Genomic DNA, 20,435 nt, shown 5'->3' with positions numbered 1-20,435 from the left:
TTGGCCTCCGTACTTAAAGGCATGACTTGAAATTGCTGTGATGGTTGCTATGAAAATATGTAGATTCATTTGTCTCCAAGTGGGAGATTGTTATAAGTGGAGACAAAACGGTGAACGGTGAGTCATGCACCGTTTGCTCCTTTGGCATACTAGGCACCCCAGAACCGTTTCTCTCTTTGTTTTATTAGGCACTCACCCCTTAGTTTCTGCAGCAGATTGCTGCACCGTAAGTGGCCTGCTCTCCTATAAATAGAAGAGCTTAAATGTGCAGAATTGTGTAGAGTGTGGGAGAGAAAGAAGAGAGAAAGAGAATGGGTGAGCAGAGAGAGTTTACAAGAGAAATATTTTGTAAAAATTATTTCATAGTGAAATTACAATAGCTGTGGACGTAGGCAATTGCCGAACCACGTTAAATTTCGTTCCTCTTTTATTTAGAATCATCTCTGTCTCCAATCAGCTCCCAACATCATAATCATAAACAGTCCAAGTAGAACAGTTGCATTGGAATTATACAAGAACATAACAAGCATATTAGGCAGGAAATACCAAACAATCTGTACCCCCCCTCTCTCTCTCTTAAGGGTAGGGATGTTACATAATTGACGTAATTCGCACCAAGCAAGAGACCAACATACAAAGCTCATATATATCGTTGCATTAATGTTATTTACATAAGCAAGTGTATAATTGAACTAATCAATAACTTTCATGTCTAGGCCTGCTTGTAGTTTTACATGAACGAGTACTATTGTGAAGCCTATGTGCACTTATGAAGTCATCAATCCAAACATATATATTTTCATATTAGAGAATCAGAGTGCATATTTTTATATTATAGATGAATTTAATCTTTTGTATATTAGAGAATCAGAGATATATACATTAGCCTACATATGCCCTTCGGGCTTTGAGGCATTTATTCAAACAGTTTGCACTAATCTTCTATTTACACCTCAACAACGTACAATTACCTACTGTTATGATTCCTAAATACATCCAGCAATTTCCACACCTTTACAACTATATTCATAATTTTCAAATTTAAAATGATAATCCTAAAATTACCAATTGAAATAGTGGTGCAGGTGGCATTGTGAAGACGGTGATTTTGCAAATGTTGGATCGTGAGGCACAACTACGACAACGGCATCAAGAAGAAATGAAATGGGGATGATAAACGGCGTAGAAGAATTGAAACAAGACAGTGAGAGACGAGAGTAGAGAATCTGAGATTGAGAGACTGAGATTCTGAGAAGAAATTAGCAGTGCAAAAGGAGTTACGGAAGAACAAAGGTCTCGACAGGGGGTTTATGTACCTAGCAAGACGATGTCGTTCCTATTTAAAGGAACACCGTCGTTTAACTTATGAATAAAAATAAACATAGATGCAAAACGACATGTTATTAAAAAAAAGTCAGAGTTGGAGTTTGAAGCTCGGATTCCCAAGGGACTCAGAACTCCAACTCCGTCAGCATTTTGGAAGTGGCTCCGATTCCGACCACTCCTACTCCGACAAAGTCGGAATTGGAAAGGAGTTCAGACGGAATCGAAATTCTCAAAAATTTGCACAGCCCTACATGATAATCATACGGTGCACATGCTATCCCTAGAATAAATCACGTGGCATTGCATGGTAGTGTCACGTCATGAAGACCATTTGAGTGGTAAGTTTTAGATACCTAGTAGCAGAGTGATACTTCTTTGGAATGAAGTGCATAGAGAGAACGAAATTGAGATCTCCTCTTTGATGGATGTTATATCGCCCTTTTTCAAAAAGTTTAAACTTTAAATTGATAGGAATATATTAAACTTTTTTTTTTAATTTATACAACAACCGTTTCATACAAGCATTTATTCTCAAACATAGGATTCTATATTATATATATGTAATGTAGACATTTGTACATAAAATTCTATCTAGATTCTCACTCTGAAGCACATGAACTTGAGTTTGCTAAAGTCTCGTACCATCGCCACAACGAATTAAGCATTTTGCATGTGTTTGTCGATCAAAATCTTCAAATTTTGAATCTTTTCTCACTGAAGCATTTTCCTATTCTTCTGCTTTGATGGCCGTGACTCCATTTTAGAAACCTCACATGGAGCTTGAAACCCAATATTTTCCACAGCTCCAACTGTCTTAGACAACCGCCGCTTGTGTACCTCCTCCACCAATGACCTGTGCAGTAATTGGCTACGTGTATCTACCAATGATTTATTTCTCGTTAGCCTACGGTTGTCCACCATCCCCTTACCTTTACAAGTAGAGCCACAGGCTCCATGCGATCCTTGTGAAACTCCCCATTGTCTGCTGCAATTACTAGCCATGGATGGCAGCCATTTATGGACTGCTTCCCCAGGACAAAACCTTGAACAGTTGTGACTCGTTATGGCTGCATGTTGGTATCCTCTTCTAGGACTTGTGCTGGGCTCTTGCTCATTACCATAGTAGTAATCCACGTTCGAATATGTTCCTGAGTGTGAAGAGCTTTGAGAGCTGGTATCATCAAGCAAATTCTCTGCAGCAGCAAATGTTTCTAATTGAAATCAAAATTTCAAGTTTTCACAGCTAAGATTTTGTCTACCAAACCCTGCTGGGTTTTTGCTAGAAAAAAGTAACCTGACCTACAATGTATCATGCCCACGTTTATGACATTTTACAGGATGAGTTATCCTGCTTACAAACCGATTTGTGAACACACCAGGACATATTACAGTTGTTTAAGAAATAAAAAAAATCAACAATTTTTTATTCTAGCTGATGTGGTGTGTTAAATAATTTACTATATAGACTTGCAAATAAATTTTTTCTTTATAGGGTTGGGCGCACCGGTAGACCAAGCTAGTGTGAGCTTCACCATCCCAACTCAATTATCCTAGTTATTCTAGGCCTGAGCATACCCTCAAGGCCCAAGATTTAAGCTTGGAAAGGGTTTGGGCCAAACGGCCTGAGAAGGCCGAACATACTCATGGTATCATTCGTTTACTTTGCATTTGGACAAAATAAGCCCATGCAACTGGTCATGTGCAGATTACTGAAGACTCCCTGTTTCTACTCCCATATAAAGTCCATGAAAGCAGGGCATCCCTAAACCCTGGCTAAGTGATGCCCAAGGAGCCTCCAATTAGAACATTGATTTGCAGTTCCAGTATATATGATAAAAACACGTTGAAACACATTAGCTTTGAAATAACTAAGGAGACATACCTTGGAACCAACCACGCTGGTTTGCCATTTCATCAATCCTCATCAAGACTGATGCTGATCCGTCCGATGATGAATGGGAGGAGAAAGATCGAAAAGGATGATGAGGATCCCCATCATCATCGTTTTCTTCATCTTGATAGTTAAAAGTATGGTAGGCTTCAGGATGAGACAGGTCCCATCTTTTCCAATGGGGTACTAAAGCAGAAATCTCTCCTTCAATCATATATGCAATTTCAAATGGTTCCCAATCAGCGATCTCCAACTCCTTCACCATCTCCGTCGCAACATCAATTGGAGTGTCAGTTAAAATGTCAAAAGGAAAAAATATGTTCCTAGTAGAGCCTGCAATAAAATACAGTAATTAAGTTAACTACATGGGCTTGAACCATACCATCTGAACTTGATTAAGAATATGCTTTAATGTATTCCAAAAACAAACTATCCAGTGAAATGATTAGATTTAGAACAATGCATTTTAAGGAGAAGCTAAAGAAGTACCATCCTTATTGGCAATCTGCACTTTAAGAAAGATGGTATCATCAGGATTGAGCTTCCCCGTGATTGTCATGTCTGTTCTGTGTGGATCATGGCTTGAGATTAGTTTCTCCATTTCCCCTTTATTTAAAAATGGCTTCTGACTTGCTAGCTTTGTCATAGATAACTTTTCATCTTCATCAGATGCTAGAAAAGGGTCGAGCAATAATTCTTTTGCTGACAATCTCTTTGAAGCAGTTACTAAGCATCTTCCAATGAATTTCTGTGCTTCCAAGTCTTCAATTCGGTAGAATGCTCCTGGCAGCTTCCCCTGAACAAAGAAGAAGTGCAAGTGGCTAAGATACTTATTTCACCAACGTCTATAAACTTGACATCAAAACAGACCTTACCAATGTCACTTTCTTGTAGATTTGAGCAGGGTTGGCACATTCACTATATGGATACTCAGATGTCAGCATCTCCAAAACACACATGCCAAATGAGTACACGTCAACGAGCTCATTGTAATCTTCTTCATATAATTCTGGTGCCATGAACTCTGGGGTGCCTAACACGGGTGAAAAGCTAAATTAGGAGAATTAGAGGTGAGTACCTGCAAGACTCGTGCTAATGGCAGAGAAATAAGTACCTATGACACTGTGGGCAGATCGGGAACCATGAAGAATCGCAGCAAGTCCTAGATCACCAATTTTGACTTGTCCAAGATGGCCATTGACAAAGATGTTATCACACTTGAGATCTCTATGAATTACTGGAGGATCAAGACCATGAAGATAAACAAGGCCCCGTAAGATTTGGCGTGCCCAGCTCTTAACAGCTCGGATGTTTACTTTCTTATATTTCTTCCTGTATCTGCGTCATGTGAAAATGCTATATGTCATTCATTATGCAATTTTACTTGGTTTTGAGAAACAGGAGCGTTATTTATATGTCATCAGCAAGTTTACCTAGTTCTGAGTGTCTATATCAAGGGATGAGAGCAGTGGCAAAAATTAAAATTAGGAAAGGAAATTACTCTCTTAGTGTCCCCGAGGTAAACAATTCTGTAATGAAGTTGAATGTCTTGCGATCAACATCAATCCAGGAAGTGTAAAATCGAATGATGGAGTCATGTTTAAGGGTTCTGAGTAGGTGAACCTCTGAATACAGCCGCTGCAAATCCTCTGGTGAGCGAAGCACCTCGTTCAGTTTTACTTGGTTCCACGCCACTTCAATCCCAAGGAGCTGGTCAATTGCCTTGTACACTTTCTTCATTGCTCCTTTTCCAAGAATTTCATCAGACTATTCATCACAAAGACAAAACTATGATGACATTAAAATCAATACTACAGAATTTAAAGCATTAACATTGGTAATAGATTCTTTATCCCTAGTTTCTGCAGTATAGGAAAAAAAAATACTGGAAAGAGTGGACAATAGGGATTGAAAATTTCCTACTGATCCGTAATCCACGAATGGGAGAAAAATCCCCGGATCAAACTCCTTACTTTGGTGGGTCTTGTTGCTTATGTAAGTAATCAACCAACAAAATCAACAACTGTGTGCATGATAAGGAAACAAGAGAAGGGGTACATAATCATTATCATACGAGCATTTTATCCTTACTTCACTATTCCTCGTCTCTAGATGCATATTTATCCGCCATAAGCCTTTTCTCGCTTGAACCTTGCCCTTAACTCATGTCTAATCGCACCTCAAACTAGCACGTACTAAAAAAATTTAAAGAAACTTACTGTTGCTTGGGACAGTTATCTAGACATCTACCGCGGAATTAGGCCTCACCAGAAACAAGTAGACCCCATAAAAGAGTAGACCTCTAAAACTGTACAAATCATTTTTCTAGAATATTAGCCACCTCCATGATGCATGCATAAGAATATAATACTTTACAACTCTCTGCAATTATCTCCTCTGCGTCAAGTTAACAATACCCACAACTCTCAGCGATTATCTCTCGACCTTTTCTTGTTTTATGTAGCGCATTGGCCGCTAACAAATATAATTATATAATCGTTGGCAGTCTTTGATGTATTGGCACGACTATTGTTAATTTGATTCTACACCGGTTCTGAGAAGCCAACCAACAAAACTAGCTGAGCTAAACAATGAGACTTCCCTAGATTCGACAGAGTAAACAAAATCCACTTGATAAAAAACAAGTGCGCGTTCTTTAATCAGCTTATAAAATATGGTTTTACCTTTCTATAAAATATGTGAACTTTATATATAGCGTCTTAATGATTTGCATATTAGTTAAAATATTCAAAAGTTTCCCGATTCAACAAACAAAGAAATCAAAAGCAGTATTAATTATAAATCCAAAAAAGGAAAAAAAGGAAAGAAATCAACGAAAAGAATGAATCATATATACACAGCACACAGAAGAATATGATCCAGAAGAGAAATATAAATAGGTTGCAAGCTTGGCTTACTCTGCCGTATCGACCAGTGGGATCGGTTTCCACGTATTCAGTTTCTGACATGGATTCGTGGGTGCGCTCTCCAATATTCTTCCGATACATGTTTGGGTTACCAACCTCGTTGCTGTCCAAGCGTTGCATGCACCTACCTAGCTAAACTTTGGTGAAGAAATACGGCAGGACTAGGAACAGAAACTCCCAGGCGTCAAGGAATTCAGATTATCAAGTGACCAATTTGTTCGAGTATATAGGCAAGTAGAAACTAAGAGTGCTGATCGATGAACTTTAATCAGAGTAAACGAGTTCTAAATCCGCGGCTTTCCCTCGTGGTTTTCGTACGAGAAGACACCAAAGAGGAGCCAGAAGAGCCTAGAGTAGTCAATCCTCAGCATGATCCATGCCATCTCTACAACCGCACGTGAGAAGTCGTACTTCTTATTAGGAACCATTTAGATTGGTATATCAAATTTTCTTTTTTCTTCTTGGAAAAGATTAAGCCAAAAAGGAATAACAGAGAGAAAGTTGGGAATATAAGGAAAATACGGTCCGGATGTACGATTTGACAGAAGAATGAGAGTGAAATGTTCGTTGTTGATGAATGATGGCAAAGGTAGAAAAGTAACAGAGAATCAAATAAAAAACAAACGATAATTTCACTTTTGCAGACGTGGGATTCTTGAGATCTTATCCAAGGCGTATTAGATGGAAGATAATAAGCAATAACTGTGAGGGTTCCGAGGTGGGACAGCTTTGGGAATCAAAAAGCCGAGAAAGAGTGTAAGGACCGAGGGATTGCCCGCGCACCACGGAACTTGAAGAATCTGTGGCCATGCTTTGTTGGTATCATTTTGTGGGCGGCACAATTCAAGATAAGCCCCCCAAAAAGATAAAACTTGAGGAAGGGATGAGGCAAATGGGATTTGGGATAGAAGGGAAATTTAGGGGCTTGCACAACAAAGCAAAGGGATCGGAAAGGTTGGGAATGATGGTGGAAGGGACTTGTGTGGGTTTGTGTATAAATAAATGGAGAAGACGAAACGAAACTGAATGCTGTGGTGGGAATGAGGCCTCTAGGACGGTGTGGAGATCGTGGCATTTGAGGTATTATGATGTGTCAGTCATATATATGACGTTTAATGTTGTTGGAGGTTGTTTGCTGTGACATTCATATGTATTAGAAACGGATTTGGATTTTAAAATGAAATAAATAGGCATATAAAATATTTATTGAGTATTTAATATTATTTTAAATCAAAAATTGCATTGATGATCTGTTAAGTTTGATTTTGATGAGTGCATGACCAAGATGGCTGACACAAGTCTCGACCCAACTCTACCACGCTTTTATTTTTTATTTTTTTTTAATATAAGCAAGCATATTATAGATATATTAAATAATTACTAAGATTGATTAGTTAAGGATGCTGACCCTAATATTTAATCCAAACCAACAAATAAAAAAAAAAAGGTTAGATATGGGGTGAAAATTTTAATTTTCGTTATTTCAGCTGCTCTGTAATTTTTTTTATTCGATCATTAATTTTATTTTTTTAAAAACATTTTTGTTCAACAAAATTGTTTAGAAAACATAATTAAAATAAAAAGAGACTTGCCTTGCATGCCTACCAAAAATAGTAAAAAAAAAAAAAACTTTAAAAATGATAGAACACATCCAAGTTTCGACTCTATAAGTGCATGGAAATAGAAAATCGAACTTTATCTTTGCAGACATAAAGGACCAATGATCTCTTTTCAACCCTCATGTCACAGTCATTTGTTCTCGAAATTAGTACTATATATCCAACTTTCTACTCATCTGACGAGATTAATCTTGGGTTTATGTGATTCAACGACTTTGCGTACGTATGTTGTGAGTATATTATAATTATATATGTTATATTATCCAATTTGTTGATTCAATCTGTTAAAACCGGAATCCGAACCTGGGAGAAGCCACAACAATGTTTATTGGCCTATCCGAGGTTCAAAAAAACCAAGCAAACAAGATTGTTGTTACTGGAGACTCTCTAGTGGTTCTGCAAGCAGACAATAATCTTGACAGCACATCTTACCGGATGATCCAACCAATAGTTAGTGATATAAGAGAAATGATATTTGTAGTCGTGGTTATACAAACGACGTGCAGTCGTTTTAAAAAAAATAAATTAATATGAGACCCACATAAAAAAAAAATTAATTTTTTAATCGTGAATCCCACTCTTTTTTAAAACGATTGCGCGACGTTTATAATTTTACAACTGTATGTAGCATTGCTCTATCAAAAATGTGCTTCAATCTCTTGAAAGCTGAAAAATCAAAAAAATACATTAAAATTTAAATCGATGCATACGTTCTATTGTATAATGAGCCGCTTCCAAATACCTGTATGGAAGCATGCCCCTCGACTTAATCCCACCCTTGACTCTATATTTTGAATGTTTTGTGCAATGAAGGTAGCTTGTTGAACAAAACAAAAACCGTTCAAACCGGTTTCGAATTATTATTTTTTTTTTTCTATGTTTCCACCAATCAAATTTACTCTTTACAAAAGGAAAATCACATTAATGTACTAATTATGGCCTCCAGATCTGATTTTTGCCTAAGATAATGTCTTCCTCCTCAATTTTCCTCTCTTTTCATCATTTCTCCATTTACCCATTTTGTCTATCAAGGTAATTTTTTTTTCTTCTTAATTTACTTTGTTCTTTCAATGCTAAAAAAGACATTTACAATTTTTTCAATAACTCTCAAGAGATGCGTGCAACACAAGAAAATTCTTAAGCCGCAAATCGTTCAGAGGATAGTGATGGTTTTGCAAAAATCACTTCACGTTGTCCTTACACACTGCTCACAACTGTGCATGTTCCTCATGTGCCACCCATTCCGGTAACTTTTCTCACTACACGTGTCGGATTATTAGAATCACTACCATCAGATCTATTAGATTTAACTTTTATGACTGAAAAGAGATAAATATATTACCTTCATGTGCCATCATCCAAAGTCTATCGGAATTAGTTTAAACTGTAATCGATCATTTTTCACATCTATATTACTGTTTTCCTTATTGTTTAGTTATAAAATAAATAAATAAATAAAGTTTGTCTTTTGGACGCTTGTTTGTAGAGATTATGTCATCTCTTTCTATAAAAAATAAGGTTGAGTCTATATTTAGATAAAGTGTTTTCTCTTAGACACTTGTTTGTAGAAAATATCAGCACTAGTGAAGATCAGACCAGTCATAAAAAGAAATAGTGTATTTATAAAGTTTCAAATGCACTAATTGGTTTATGAGGCAATGGTTGATATTGCGATATCCATGCATGTATCTGATTATAAATGTAAATTTGTTTGATAAATGAATTATGATAGTTTTCTTTTAAAAAAAGGTACTAATTTAGGCATGGAATGCGTGAAAATATTTGTCAATAGAGAACGGTCTCTCTAGTTTATGTGAAAATAAATATTTTGACCATCGTGTGAGAATAAGATGACAAATAAAATAGGAAGAAGGCTTAGGAAAAATACAAATTATTTGTTGTTAGACTAATAAAGTCCTAGTGGGAAAAATAAAATAGAAAGGAGACTTAGGAAAAATATAAATTACTTGTTGTTAGACTAATTGTTTAATGGCAAAAGTCTTGATGGAAATATATTATATACGGCGGAACTACCAAAGGCCTTGTCCCCAAAATTTTTAAAATCATATGAAAATTATAATTTTAAAAGCATTTTTATAAAATAAATTATATAAAAATTAATATCTGACTCTCTAAAATTATTTTTTTGTAACTTGTCCCCCTAAACCAGATTTTTTGGTTCCGCCTCTAATTATATATATATATATTGTGTCTCCGCTCATACAAATTATTGACGTATTTGTAAAAAACCCACATTAATGCATAAATAATAATAAAAAATTTTATATGCAGTTATTTTTAAATAATATTTTACATATTTTATTAATATAATTGATTGTATTATTATTTTTTAATATAAAATAATTGCTCAATAAAATATATAAAAACTTACGTAAAGTTGACTGTATCTAACCGAACTCAATCATAATTGTCCGTTGATAGTGGATGAAGCTCTAAATTTCAAAGCAAGCAACTTTGTCGAGAATTCTTACGTCGTTGTACGTATAAGACAGAAACGTATCATGCATAGGAGAACAGCTCATTGATCAACTGTGTGCATAATTTCTGCTCCTATCCGAAATAATAGTAATAATAATTACTAATCTTTTGATAATTAGGCAATTATCATCATCACATGATACATTTTTGTTAACAATTACTACAACATTATGGGAACATGCCCTTTTTTTTTTTTTTTACTCATTTTGAATTGGAGAATATTTAAGTAAAATAATGCATGTTGATCTATAAATTTTTTAGAATGTAAAATAAATAATTAAATCTACCTCTTCTTATTAGTTTAATATTTTGAGACAAGTGATAATTTTTCATAATATCAAAGCATAAGTCTTGAGTTCGAATTCTATCCTGACTCTACACTCTATTTAATTTAATTAAATATTTCACTTATTAGATTCAATACGTTAGAGGGAGTATTAAGAATATAATATAAATAACTAAATCTACATATTTCTATCTGCTTAAATTTTTTAGACAAATGATTATTTCTCCTAATTCATTTTCCATAATGTTGATTTGGAGATTTAATTCTTTAGCCTTGAATTGGATAATTTATGTACTTGACTCCCCAAGTAGATTGTTCGTAACATAAATATTTTTCATCATCTAGTATATATCAAATAATCATCACATAAATAAATAATAAATAATAATTTTTTAATCATTAATGTCACGCTAAAAAGTAATAAATAGATAATAATTAATGAAAAATGTTAAATGTACTTAAAAAAAATTTCAAAAAATTTATTTATTCACATGTTAGTTATTAATACGTTAAAAATGATGAAATTTTAAATTTTAAAAAAAAAATCAATAAAATGAGTGTTGCAAATAAAAATATAAGTAAAACTGTAAATATATTTAGCACATCTCTTAATTAAGATAGATAACAAAAGTTTGTTTATTCATGAGCTTCTAAAATACGGTTGAAACTTGGGTCGGACAACGTGGCGGTGAAATCTGAACAGTTAAGGAATGTTTAGGAAATGAAATAAGATGAAAATTTTATTAATAGTAATAAGATGGTTTGTGGATAATAGTAAGGTGGTTTGAGTTGATTATTTATTAGGTTTTGAGAAAACAGAAAAAAAAAAGTTGAAAAAAAAATATTATAAAGTATTTAAAATATTATTTTTGTTTAGAGATTTAAAAAAACTAATTTTTTTATTTAAAAATTTAAAAAAATTATAATGATTAATTTAAAAAAATTATAATAATTAATTTTAAAAAATTATATATTTGAATGATATTTAAGGTTTAAATAATACAGGACGAGACTATATGAAAATGAGAATAGATTGAAATTTGTTTCCAAACATTCCTTTGACAAAGAGAGAAGGCATATTCTCCCACCCAAGTATATACGCAGTGGAGTTGGACAGAAAGTACAACTTCTCCAATTTCCTCTCCGTCGTGCTTTTGTGCACTTCAAAGTTTGAGGGAGTGCCTTCACTTTTTCTACAACAAAGTTTGTGCTCTTCTAATGGCAGCACTTGTGACCATAACATCTCACAATTATTATTATTATTATTATTATTATTATTATTATTATATAAAAATAAAAAATAAACAAAATAACGCATTTATGTGACTAAAATTTACCGCTAACTAAACTTTATTTATTTATTTATTTTTATAGATAAATGATATATACAAATTTCAATGTATAAGCATCATGCAAGTTTTTTATAAAAAAATAAATTTCACTATAAAAAATTGTGAAAAATTCATTTCTTTTTTTATGAAACTCATGTTTTTATAAAAGACTTGTAATTGATATTACTCTTTTTTATACGTAATGTATTCTCGAAATCATTTCATTTTTATCAAGTTAATATGTCAAATCATCAAGTCTCAAACATCATTGTCCTTTCTTCGTTGGAGTCTTAATAATTGAGTAAAATTATAGAAGTTGACTATAGATAGATATGATCATTTAATGGAAGTATTTCACCACTTCTCCCCTATCTTATTCGATCACTAACCAACTACTCTGGATAGAAACCAACTCCATGCATCAATATTCAAGTGAAGAAAAGATTGGTGTTTTTGTTGTTAGTGTGACTCAACAACAAATGCCAAACACCAAATTCTAATCGCCCATTAAATCCAACGTCTATGATTATGTGTTTTAAAATACTTCTTAGTTTTCGTTTTTTTGACATGGGGTGGGGGGTTTGGAGCTCAAATTTTTATTTAGAGAATCAGATCATATGTCATCAGACCATTAGACTCTTGACAAGTGTTTTAAAATATTTACCATAAAACCAACAATAACTATATATGATTACATAATAATGTTGTATGTATATTAATTGAAAAATATTTTAGTTACAAGAGATTAAATAAAACTAAATTTACAGATTAACATAACTTGATGTGGTATATTAGATTGTAAAACTATTTTTATTGTAAAGTAAATCTAATGTATCACATGAATTCATATAAATTTGTAAGTCTACTTTTATAATATCTCTTCATGACTATAACACTTTTTAAATTAAATAACAAATTAAATGTTTCATTTTCCATAATTGCAAACATGAATCTAATTATTTAATTTTTTTTTCTATTTTTACAATCTTAGTTAGTCACCTCCATACTCTTGTATCTTGAAATATTTTATTACTATGATGTTCACTTAGACTCTGTTTAGATTTCATTATTAAAATTTTTTTAAATTAACATATCAAATATAATAAATAATTTAATTTAAAAAAAATATTGTTAAAAGCTGTTAGAGAATCAAATAAAGTTAGCATATGGTTAAACGTGGAAGAAGATATATATATAATGAATGTGGGGATGCATGGGTGAAATGGATTTGGACATGAACAAAACATTATGTGACATACGACATAAACGTGGTGTGACATCATGTGTAAAAGTCAAATATGCCTCTCTTTTTTTGTCGGGTCCTTTTTCTTTTTTGTCTGCATTAATCATACGTAATTTGAAGTATTTGGGTGGCCTCTTTTGAGTGGCAGAGGCCACCACGTGTGGTTGGATTGAATAGAAATTTGAGACAAAATAATAAAGACAAAATAATAAAAATAAACGAGCTCAGATGCGCTGTCTTTCGTCCGAAGAATCAGACGGTGGTGATGGACCCTACCATCACAATCAAGCGCGCGGATTCTTCACCGCTCGAAATGCACCAGCCGGGAATCGAACCCGGGTCTGTACCGTGGCAGGGTACTATTCTACCACTAGACCACTGGTGCTTGCTGATAGTGATCCCACTTACAATTTATTTAACCAATTAGCTTTTTGCACATTACCAAGTTCTAATTCAGAATAAGTTTTGTCTACTTAATGCACAGCTAATGTTTTATACAGTTTTAGGGCGAGTTCCGCGTTTTCCATTAGAAAAATAAAATAAGGCCCGTTATTACAAAAATGATTTTTTTATATGAATCGTAGATTTTTCTTTTTTTTCTTTTTTAAAGAGAATGTGTTTAACTTGCATACTGGTAAATATTTATCTAGAGTTTTGCTACATACAAGCAAAGTCGCGTACTAATCTGCGTACTAATACTGATTCTTTCATACTTAAAAGTTAAATTAGCACTGTTTTCAATAAAATTTACTTTTTGATTAATCACAATAAATTAGTGTACATATGTGCTTATAACTAGACTTTTTTATTTATTTATCTGAGTTTTGCTATATACAAGTAAAGTCGCGTACTAATCTGCGTACAAATATTGATTCTTTCATATTTAAAATTTAAATCAGCACTATTTTTAATAAAATTTATTTTTTAATCAATCACAATAAATTAATGCATAATTATACTTGTAATTAAATTTTTCCTATCTTTAATGCATTCTAGTATATGCAGCACTTATTATGGTCAACCAAATTTGACTAGTTAACGGTTTAACCGTTTGTAGATAAGAATGGATCTTTTTTTAACTTTTAAAAATGAAGAATTATAAGAGTAATCTTTAGCTTCAAAGATGACATTGAAATTTCATCTATTTTCCAAGGACCCAAATAAAGTATTCACCTTTAAAATATTATTACTGTAGCCATTTCTGTACATCTTAGATTATTATGGCCCCCTCCAAAATTTGAAGTTAGCCACCACTCTATAACTTATATTTGAATTGACATCAGCATTTTGGCTTTGTTACACGACATTGACGTTGAATTATTCATTGTCAGATAAGAGGTTGTGTTTGGTTGTTGGGTCAAACTCAATTTATCTTAAAGTCAAATCAATTATTGATGAGATTTACTATTTTTTTAATTTCTCATAAAAAAGTTAAACTCATCTAAATGAGACCTACAAAATACTATTATTTACAATTTAACTCAACTAACTGTATTTAATCTCACTCGAAATATTCTTGAAAGTCCATCCACTCACAAGGTACACACACCTTCAACCTTATTAACATTGAAAAAAAGTGGCTTGCAATAAAAGTTAGAGAAATTTAGAATTTAAACCTTCTCAAGAGTGTGTGATATATACTAACATACAAATAATAAAATGTTTCTCCTGCAAATTTAGCCTAATGAGTTAAGTCATTTCTTCTTCTTTTTTGCTATATTCTCAATGGATATGGGGTTCGCAAAAGTCAGATTGCTGCTCTGACTTTTTCACAAAAGACATACATACCATCGGAGCAGTCATCATAGACGTATCAAAGTTTGTCAAGTTAACCTATCTTTCAACTGTTTGCTTGCGCCATATCCGTGGACCTTAATATTTGTTTGAACTTGACCTTTATATCCCCCTCCTTATCTGCATTAGAAAACCTTAGCAGCCATCTTCCAGTATACTTTTAGTTAAACTTAAGTGTCAACCTTTTCCAGAAGAAAAGGCAAACCATACCCAAGAACATTCATATTCTCCTGAAGGACAGATAAATAATTGCTGTGTGTTGAATAATTTCAAGTGACCATGGAAGCAACCCAAATGGCTGATTAAGAACATTCATTGTACATCAAGAAATAGCTATAAATCAGGAAGGACATGGCTTTTTAAGTCTAGACCAATCAAATTATCATTAATTAAAGCTGTGTGTTCAGGGACTAATGCACCACTAGTAATAAGAACGCCGTTTATAGTCAAAATCTGGCTTCAGAAAGCAGTATGCCTAAGGTAGCTACTGCTATGCTTACAATTTCTGGCTTCATCACTCAAATTTGATCTACGTTCAGCCCATATACTGAGTAAGAGTACTAGTAGTAGTCTCAATAAATTTTAGTCAAAATTTGATTAGAAAATTCACTTTTATAAATTTTAGCTAGCTATTTTTTACAATATCAAATAATAGACTCAATAAATATATCACTATTTTATTAAAATATTATTTTTGATATATATATATAAATATTTAAATAATCTTTAACAACTTTGCTGGTATATATATATATAGGCCAGTCATTTAGGCAAAGAGATCAGCAAGCATTATTTTCTTTTTATATATACTACAACAGGCTGCAAACATCTCTAGAGAAAAATTATTAAAATGGTGGAACATGACTGAATTTTATTTTATTTTATTTTATTTTAATATATGTGAGTATCTTGGCTAGCTTTACGCGCACCTCAACTAATCCAACGAAGTTCTAAAGTTAACGGTCAAGTAAATCTTCTGTGGCTTTAAGAGGATTCGAACTGCTGACTATTGAAGAGTAAAACCAAGACCTAACCCAACTGAATTACCGCTCAAGATTAGAACATGGCCGAATTAACGTTAGATTCCAATCTCTCCAACCCATTTGAAAAATAAAATGGTGGAACATGGCCGATACTGGGAAAACACCAACCCATCTGAAAAATAAAATTGAAATCCAAGAGTTTCATATATGAAAAAAAAAATTAAAAAAAAAATTAGAGTTTTCGAATGATTGGGAACTTGTAATTTGAATTGAGACTATGAATGAGCTGTAAGGAGAAGCATACCTGATTATTGCGGGCTGGAATAAAACGATGGAGCTTCATTACACAGAGACAGAGAGATGTTGAGAAATGCGCGAAATGAATTAGCATCCAGCGGGATGAGATTTCTGTATGCCAAAATATTATTTTGGCCACCAGCTGTAACTCAACAAATTTGACAGTGAAAATATTGGAAGATAAAATTACTGTTTATTTGTTGAGCCCATTTCAGTTTCATTTTGTGCAATTTACTTAAATTTTAACTAAATTTTAATTTTGTTAAACCCACTACTAATGCTCTAACTTGCCTTCATGCGTGTGTTGATAAGAACTGGGGTAGCGCGAAAATTAGCACCCACAACTATCTAACCGGCCTGTTAGGTACATCAGTGATTATATTCATCAGGTGGGCATACCTGTGATCTAGTTCACCAATTAGAACGGCCAGGTAAATCCCAACTCCATCAGAGAAGGAAAAATAAAAGTATAAACACCTCATAAAGAAAAGGCAGTTCATCCACTGGAATCCAGCAACCAATTTGCCAGCGAGTATTGCACATCTGGGCATATTTTCAGTAGCAATCCATAATCATGGTTGAAAAGTTATTATCTGATGGGAAGTTCAGACAACATTACTTAATATGCTCTTAAAAAAGTTCAAAGTTCTGCATTAGCTGTCATAACTCAGTTTTTCCGCACATGTAACGGAATCTAACCCACATAATACTCAAAATAGGAGTCGCAATCAATGTCAAAAACACATTTATAGGTAATATGCAAAAACATGAGCAGCAGTTGATACTGAAAGTATCGAAGTGATAGAGTGAAGCATTGCTGTAATGTTCCTCAAGAACGAGCAGCAACTGGTGCACCAGCAGGGCGCGGTCCTTGACCAGGTGCACCTGGCCTTTGTTGATCCTCCTGAAACGACAACAAAGCAGTACTAAGAAAAAGGGACCAAGAGAGTATGGAGACAGGAGATAAAATTCGATCAAAACAAGCCATTGCAGAGATATATAATACATCACATATAGAAAGCTCATGAAAAACAACAGGAATACATCAGTAAGATGCATAAATTCCACATGAAAGCAAAAAAGGAAGTCAACTATTAAACCACTAGTATGAGAAAAAATCGTTGGCACCATCTTCAGTAAACATGGAGTCCATGTTTTGTATCCAGAAGATATTGAGGGAAAAATTATAGTTTAGTTTGCAAACCATCAGATATTAATTGTTTTGGACAAATGAGTAAGGATTCTTTTTCTCTTTCCACCATTTCCCGTCCACTTACCAGTGCTTTTAAAAAGAAAATGTTCCACTCTGTTCACTGCTAGTCTAACAATCAATTCCAATCAAAAAATTATTATTTTTTTGATTAAGTAATAAGATATTTCATTGATATAATGATAAGCAAGCCCAAGTACACTAAAGGTATACGAAAGCATACACATATTTAAGAACTAGAAACCGTTACAAGGAACTCCAGAGTTTTGATTGTAGTCACCCATTGGCAGTAGAATCACTTATATACAAACCACCCAGACTCAACTTCAACTATCATTCATTGTAACAGGGAAGGCAAAATACACAGAATCAATCTAAAACAAGTTCTCATAGAGACATAGGACAGGTTTTGTACAAATTATATCATAAAGTTTAATGTGGAAGATGGTCCCAATTTGTATTATGTGGTGCCTATGGCAGGAACGTAATGACAGGACATTTGAAGATAAGGGGCAGACACTATAGGAACTTAGAGCTTTCGTTTTTAGAACTTTATTTCTATGGGCCATTGCGGTAGATTTTTAATGGCCTCGATTTTCATGATTTTCTTGTTGCTAGCACTATGACCTAGATGGGTCTTATCTCTTGTATACCACCTTGTGTACATGGGCTATGCCTATCATTAATAAAATCGTTTACTTATTAAAAAAAAGTTTAATGTAACTTCAAACTTGGATTCAATACATGTTTTGGGTCCAAAACTTGTAACCACCAATATGCACCTCCACATGCAAGACACGCAACGCACAAGTATAGGCCCATGTGAATTGTGATGATACGGTGGCAATCAGCACAAAAATGCAAAGCACCAAGAAGGATCTAAGTACTCACTTATCCTTCCAAGTCCAACGTGATATTTTGAATATAATAGTACGATAGAATGAATATACTCAATATAGCCAACAAATTCGCAAGGCCTGAGTGAAATGTTCTTCCAATGAAGTGACAGTTACGTACAGAAGGCTGCATCTAACAAATCTATAATCTTGGGGTCGACAGAAATACAAATATATCGACTAGAGGTTTACTGTCAAATGTATAGATTAAACTGGGATAAAATTAGGCCATGAAGAACAACAGCCTTGTTTTCTTTCAAAACACAATATTCAGAGACCAATGTAGAAAACTATCTCACTCCTTAATACCATCAACCCGTCAATTACAATAAAAGAAAGGCATACCCGGCGTCTAAAGCGTTGCGGGGGTTCACGCTTCCTTCGGTCAGTACGAGATCGAACCCTTACAACATGAGCATGGATTGCACATGAAACACAGTAATGCATCTTCACGTACAGCTTTGGTAGTGTGTATCCTTAAAATAGCAATACACCCAGAAATCAAAACATCAGAAGAAGTTCATAACCATCAAATTGAATCACTAACAGCAGGGCAAAAAACAATAAAAAATTTGACCAAAAGATTGAGAAAATCATTTTGTACCATCGAAAACACAAGCTTCTTGGACATCTCTAACAGCAGCTTGCTCAACGATGTTCCTCACCAGAAATCTCTTAATAGCTTTGTCCTTTTTACACAAAACCCATATATAATATCAATATTAACAAACACGCCAAAATACTCGCACTTTAAATCAATTTAAAATCCTAAATTTTCTCAGCAACAAAACAAAGCAAACAAAAAAGCATACTTTAGGGCAGCATTTGCCGCAGTTGGAGCAGCGGATGAACTTGACGTGGCCACGGCCGTGCTTGTTGCGTCCACCATTCCTGCGCTTGAAAGTCTGCGCAAACGCAAGAAATTAAACAACAGCGCGGAGAAATAAATTCAGTAGTGACGCTCAAAGCGTGAGGCTTTGGATATCTTACCATGGTGATTGGGGATATGAAAACTTAACCCCAAAACCCTAGATCAGCGCGCCTCCGTTGTCCTCTAACTTTGATGTTCTGGGGCTTTTGTATTGATATATCTAGTGAAATCGGAGAATGAAGACTGAAGAGTATATATACTTGGTTGATTAGGGTTACATTGTTTAGCGGTTAAAGTGGATCGAATCGGGTCTACAGCAATGCCAAAGACCCGTTTAGTGTTTTTTTTTTTTAAAAAAAAAAACAAAAATGAGAGTGATACAAAGAATACTATATCACAATTATATTTAATAAAATAATATTAAAAAATAAATAAATAAAATAAATAAATTTTTAAAAATTAATATTTTAAAAAAAAATGATATTTACAATCGTGAAATGTATAAGTGCTATACACTCTTTAAAAAAAGTAAATAAATACATAATTTATATAATAAAAAATTAATTTTTTCTTAATAAATTTTATTCTTTTTAAAAAAATTATGTACACTTTGCAAATATATCAACCATTACTCATATTCTAATAATCGAAGTGCGTAAAATTTATTGTTAACGGATTGTTACTTTATCATTCCTTAATACTATCGACAATTTTGATTAAAAGATGTTAATGATTCATGACTGATGAAAAATGATGTTAAAAAAATAATAAATGGTTAGTGATTGAAAAACATCGCATCATATAATAGTAACACTATAAGTTGGCAATTAAAAGTTATTATATTGAGATAATAAAATAAATAAATAAATATTTCAAAAAAATAAAAAATAAAAACAATAAAAATCTTTTGCAATATGATTTTTAAAAAATCTGACAATAATCCCTATTTATTTATGCATCTTCATGTTCATCTTCGTACTTGCATAATATCTATCTAAATTAGTTTACATTAGATTATTATTCTTCAAAATTTTGCATAGTTATCAACAGTATTTCTTCAAATTAACACCATTCAATCTTCAAACATTATTTTACTATTTTGATATATGAAATTTGTATTAAGATGATTTTGATATATGAAATTTGTATTAAGTTGAAAATTCAAAGTATTTTTTTAGTATATATTAATATTTATTGATGAAATTGATAATTTCATATATAAAATTGATAATATTTAGATATATGAAACTAATATTTTTTAG

The 20,435-nt window shown here is 33.2% G+C and overlaps 2 protein-coding genes and 2 non-coding genes across 5 annotated transcripts; all 4 read right to left on the bottom strand.

The window, feature by feature from the left end:
- Positions 1-1,777: 1,777 nt before the first annotated feature.
- Positions 1,778-7,177, bottom strand: LOC122292315 (probable serine/threonine-protein kinase WNK4). Of its 2 annotated transcripts, none has more exons than XM_043100587.1 (7): positions 6,136-7,177; positions 4,719-4,984; positions 4,332-4,555; positions 4,093-4,250; positions 3,707-4,013; positions 3,209-3,550; positions 1,778-2,474 (listed from the first exon to the last, which is right to left on the bottom strand). In XM_043100587.1, the coding sequence occupies exons 1-7, from the start codon at positions 6,262-6,264 to the stop codon at positions 2,038-2,040; spliced, it is 1,863 nt and encodes a 620-aa protein (XP_042956521.1). In that variant the 5' UTR covers positions 6,265-7,177; the 3' UTR covers positions 1,778-2,037. The 2 variants fall into 2 exon arrangements, with proteins under 2 accessions (XP_042956521.1, XP_042956520.1); XM_043100586.1 differs by having other exon boundaries at positions 1,778-2,519; positions 6,136-7,171.
- Positions 7,178-13,342: 6,165 nt separating this feature from the next.
- On the bottom strand, positions 13,343-13,432 carry LOC122293082. The gene has a single exon (XR_006237139.1). It is a non-coding gene; the product is annotated as a small nucleolar RNA snoR114 (small nucleolar RNA).
- A 4-nt stretch (positions 13,433-13,436) lies between these two features.
- On the bottom strand, positions 13,437-13,507 carry TRNAG-GCC. The gene has a single exon. It is a non-coding gene; the product is annotated as a tRNA-Gly (tRNA).
- Positions 13,508-16,790: 3,283 nt separating this feature from the next.
- On the bottom strand, positions 16,791-19,451 carry LOC122292722 (40S ribosomal protein S26-3-like). The gene is made up of 5 exons (XM_043101204.1): positions 19,293-19,451; positions 19,115-19,207; positions 18,907-18,991; positions 18,648-18,778; positions 16,791-17,100 (listed from the first exon to the last, which is right to left on the bottom strand). Exons 1-5 carry the CDS (start codon positions 19,293-19,295, stop codon positions 17,026-17,028), a joined length of 387 nt encoding a protein of 128 aa, XP_042957138.1. The 5' UTR covers positions 19,296-19,451; the 3' UTR covers positions 16,791-17,025.
- Positions 19,452-20,435: the final 984 nt, after the last annotated feature.

This window comes from Carya illinoinensis, chromosome 13, assembly GCF_018687715.1.
Source record: "Carya illinoinensis cultivar Pawnee chromosome 13, C.illinoinensisPawnee_v1, whole genome shotgun sequence".
NCBI classification, from domain to species: domain Eukaryota; kingdom Viridiplantae; phylum Streptophyta; class Magnoliopsida; order Fagales; family Juglandaceae; genus Carya; species Carya illinoinensis.
This window is presented reverse-complemented; position numbering and strand designations above follow the sequence as displayed.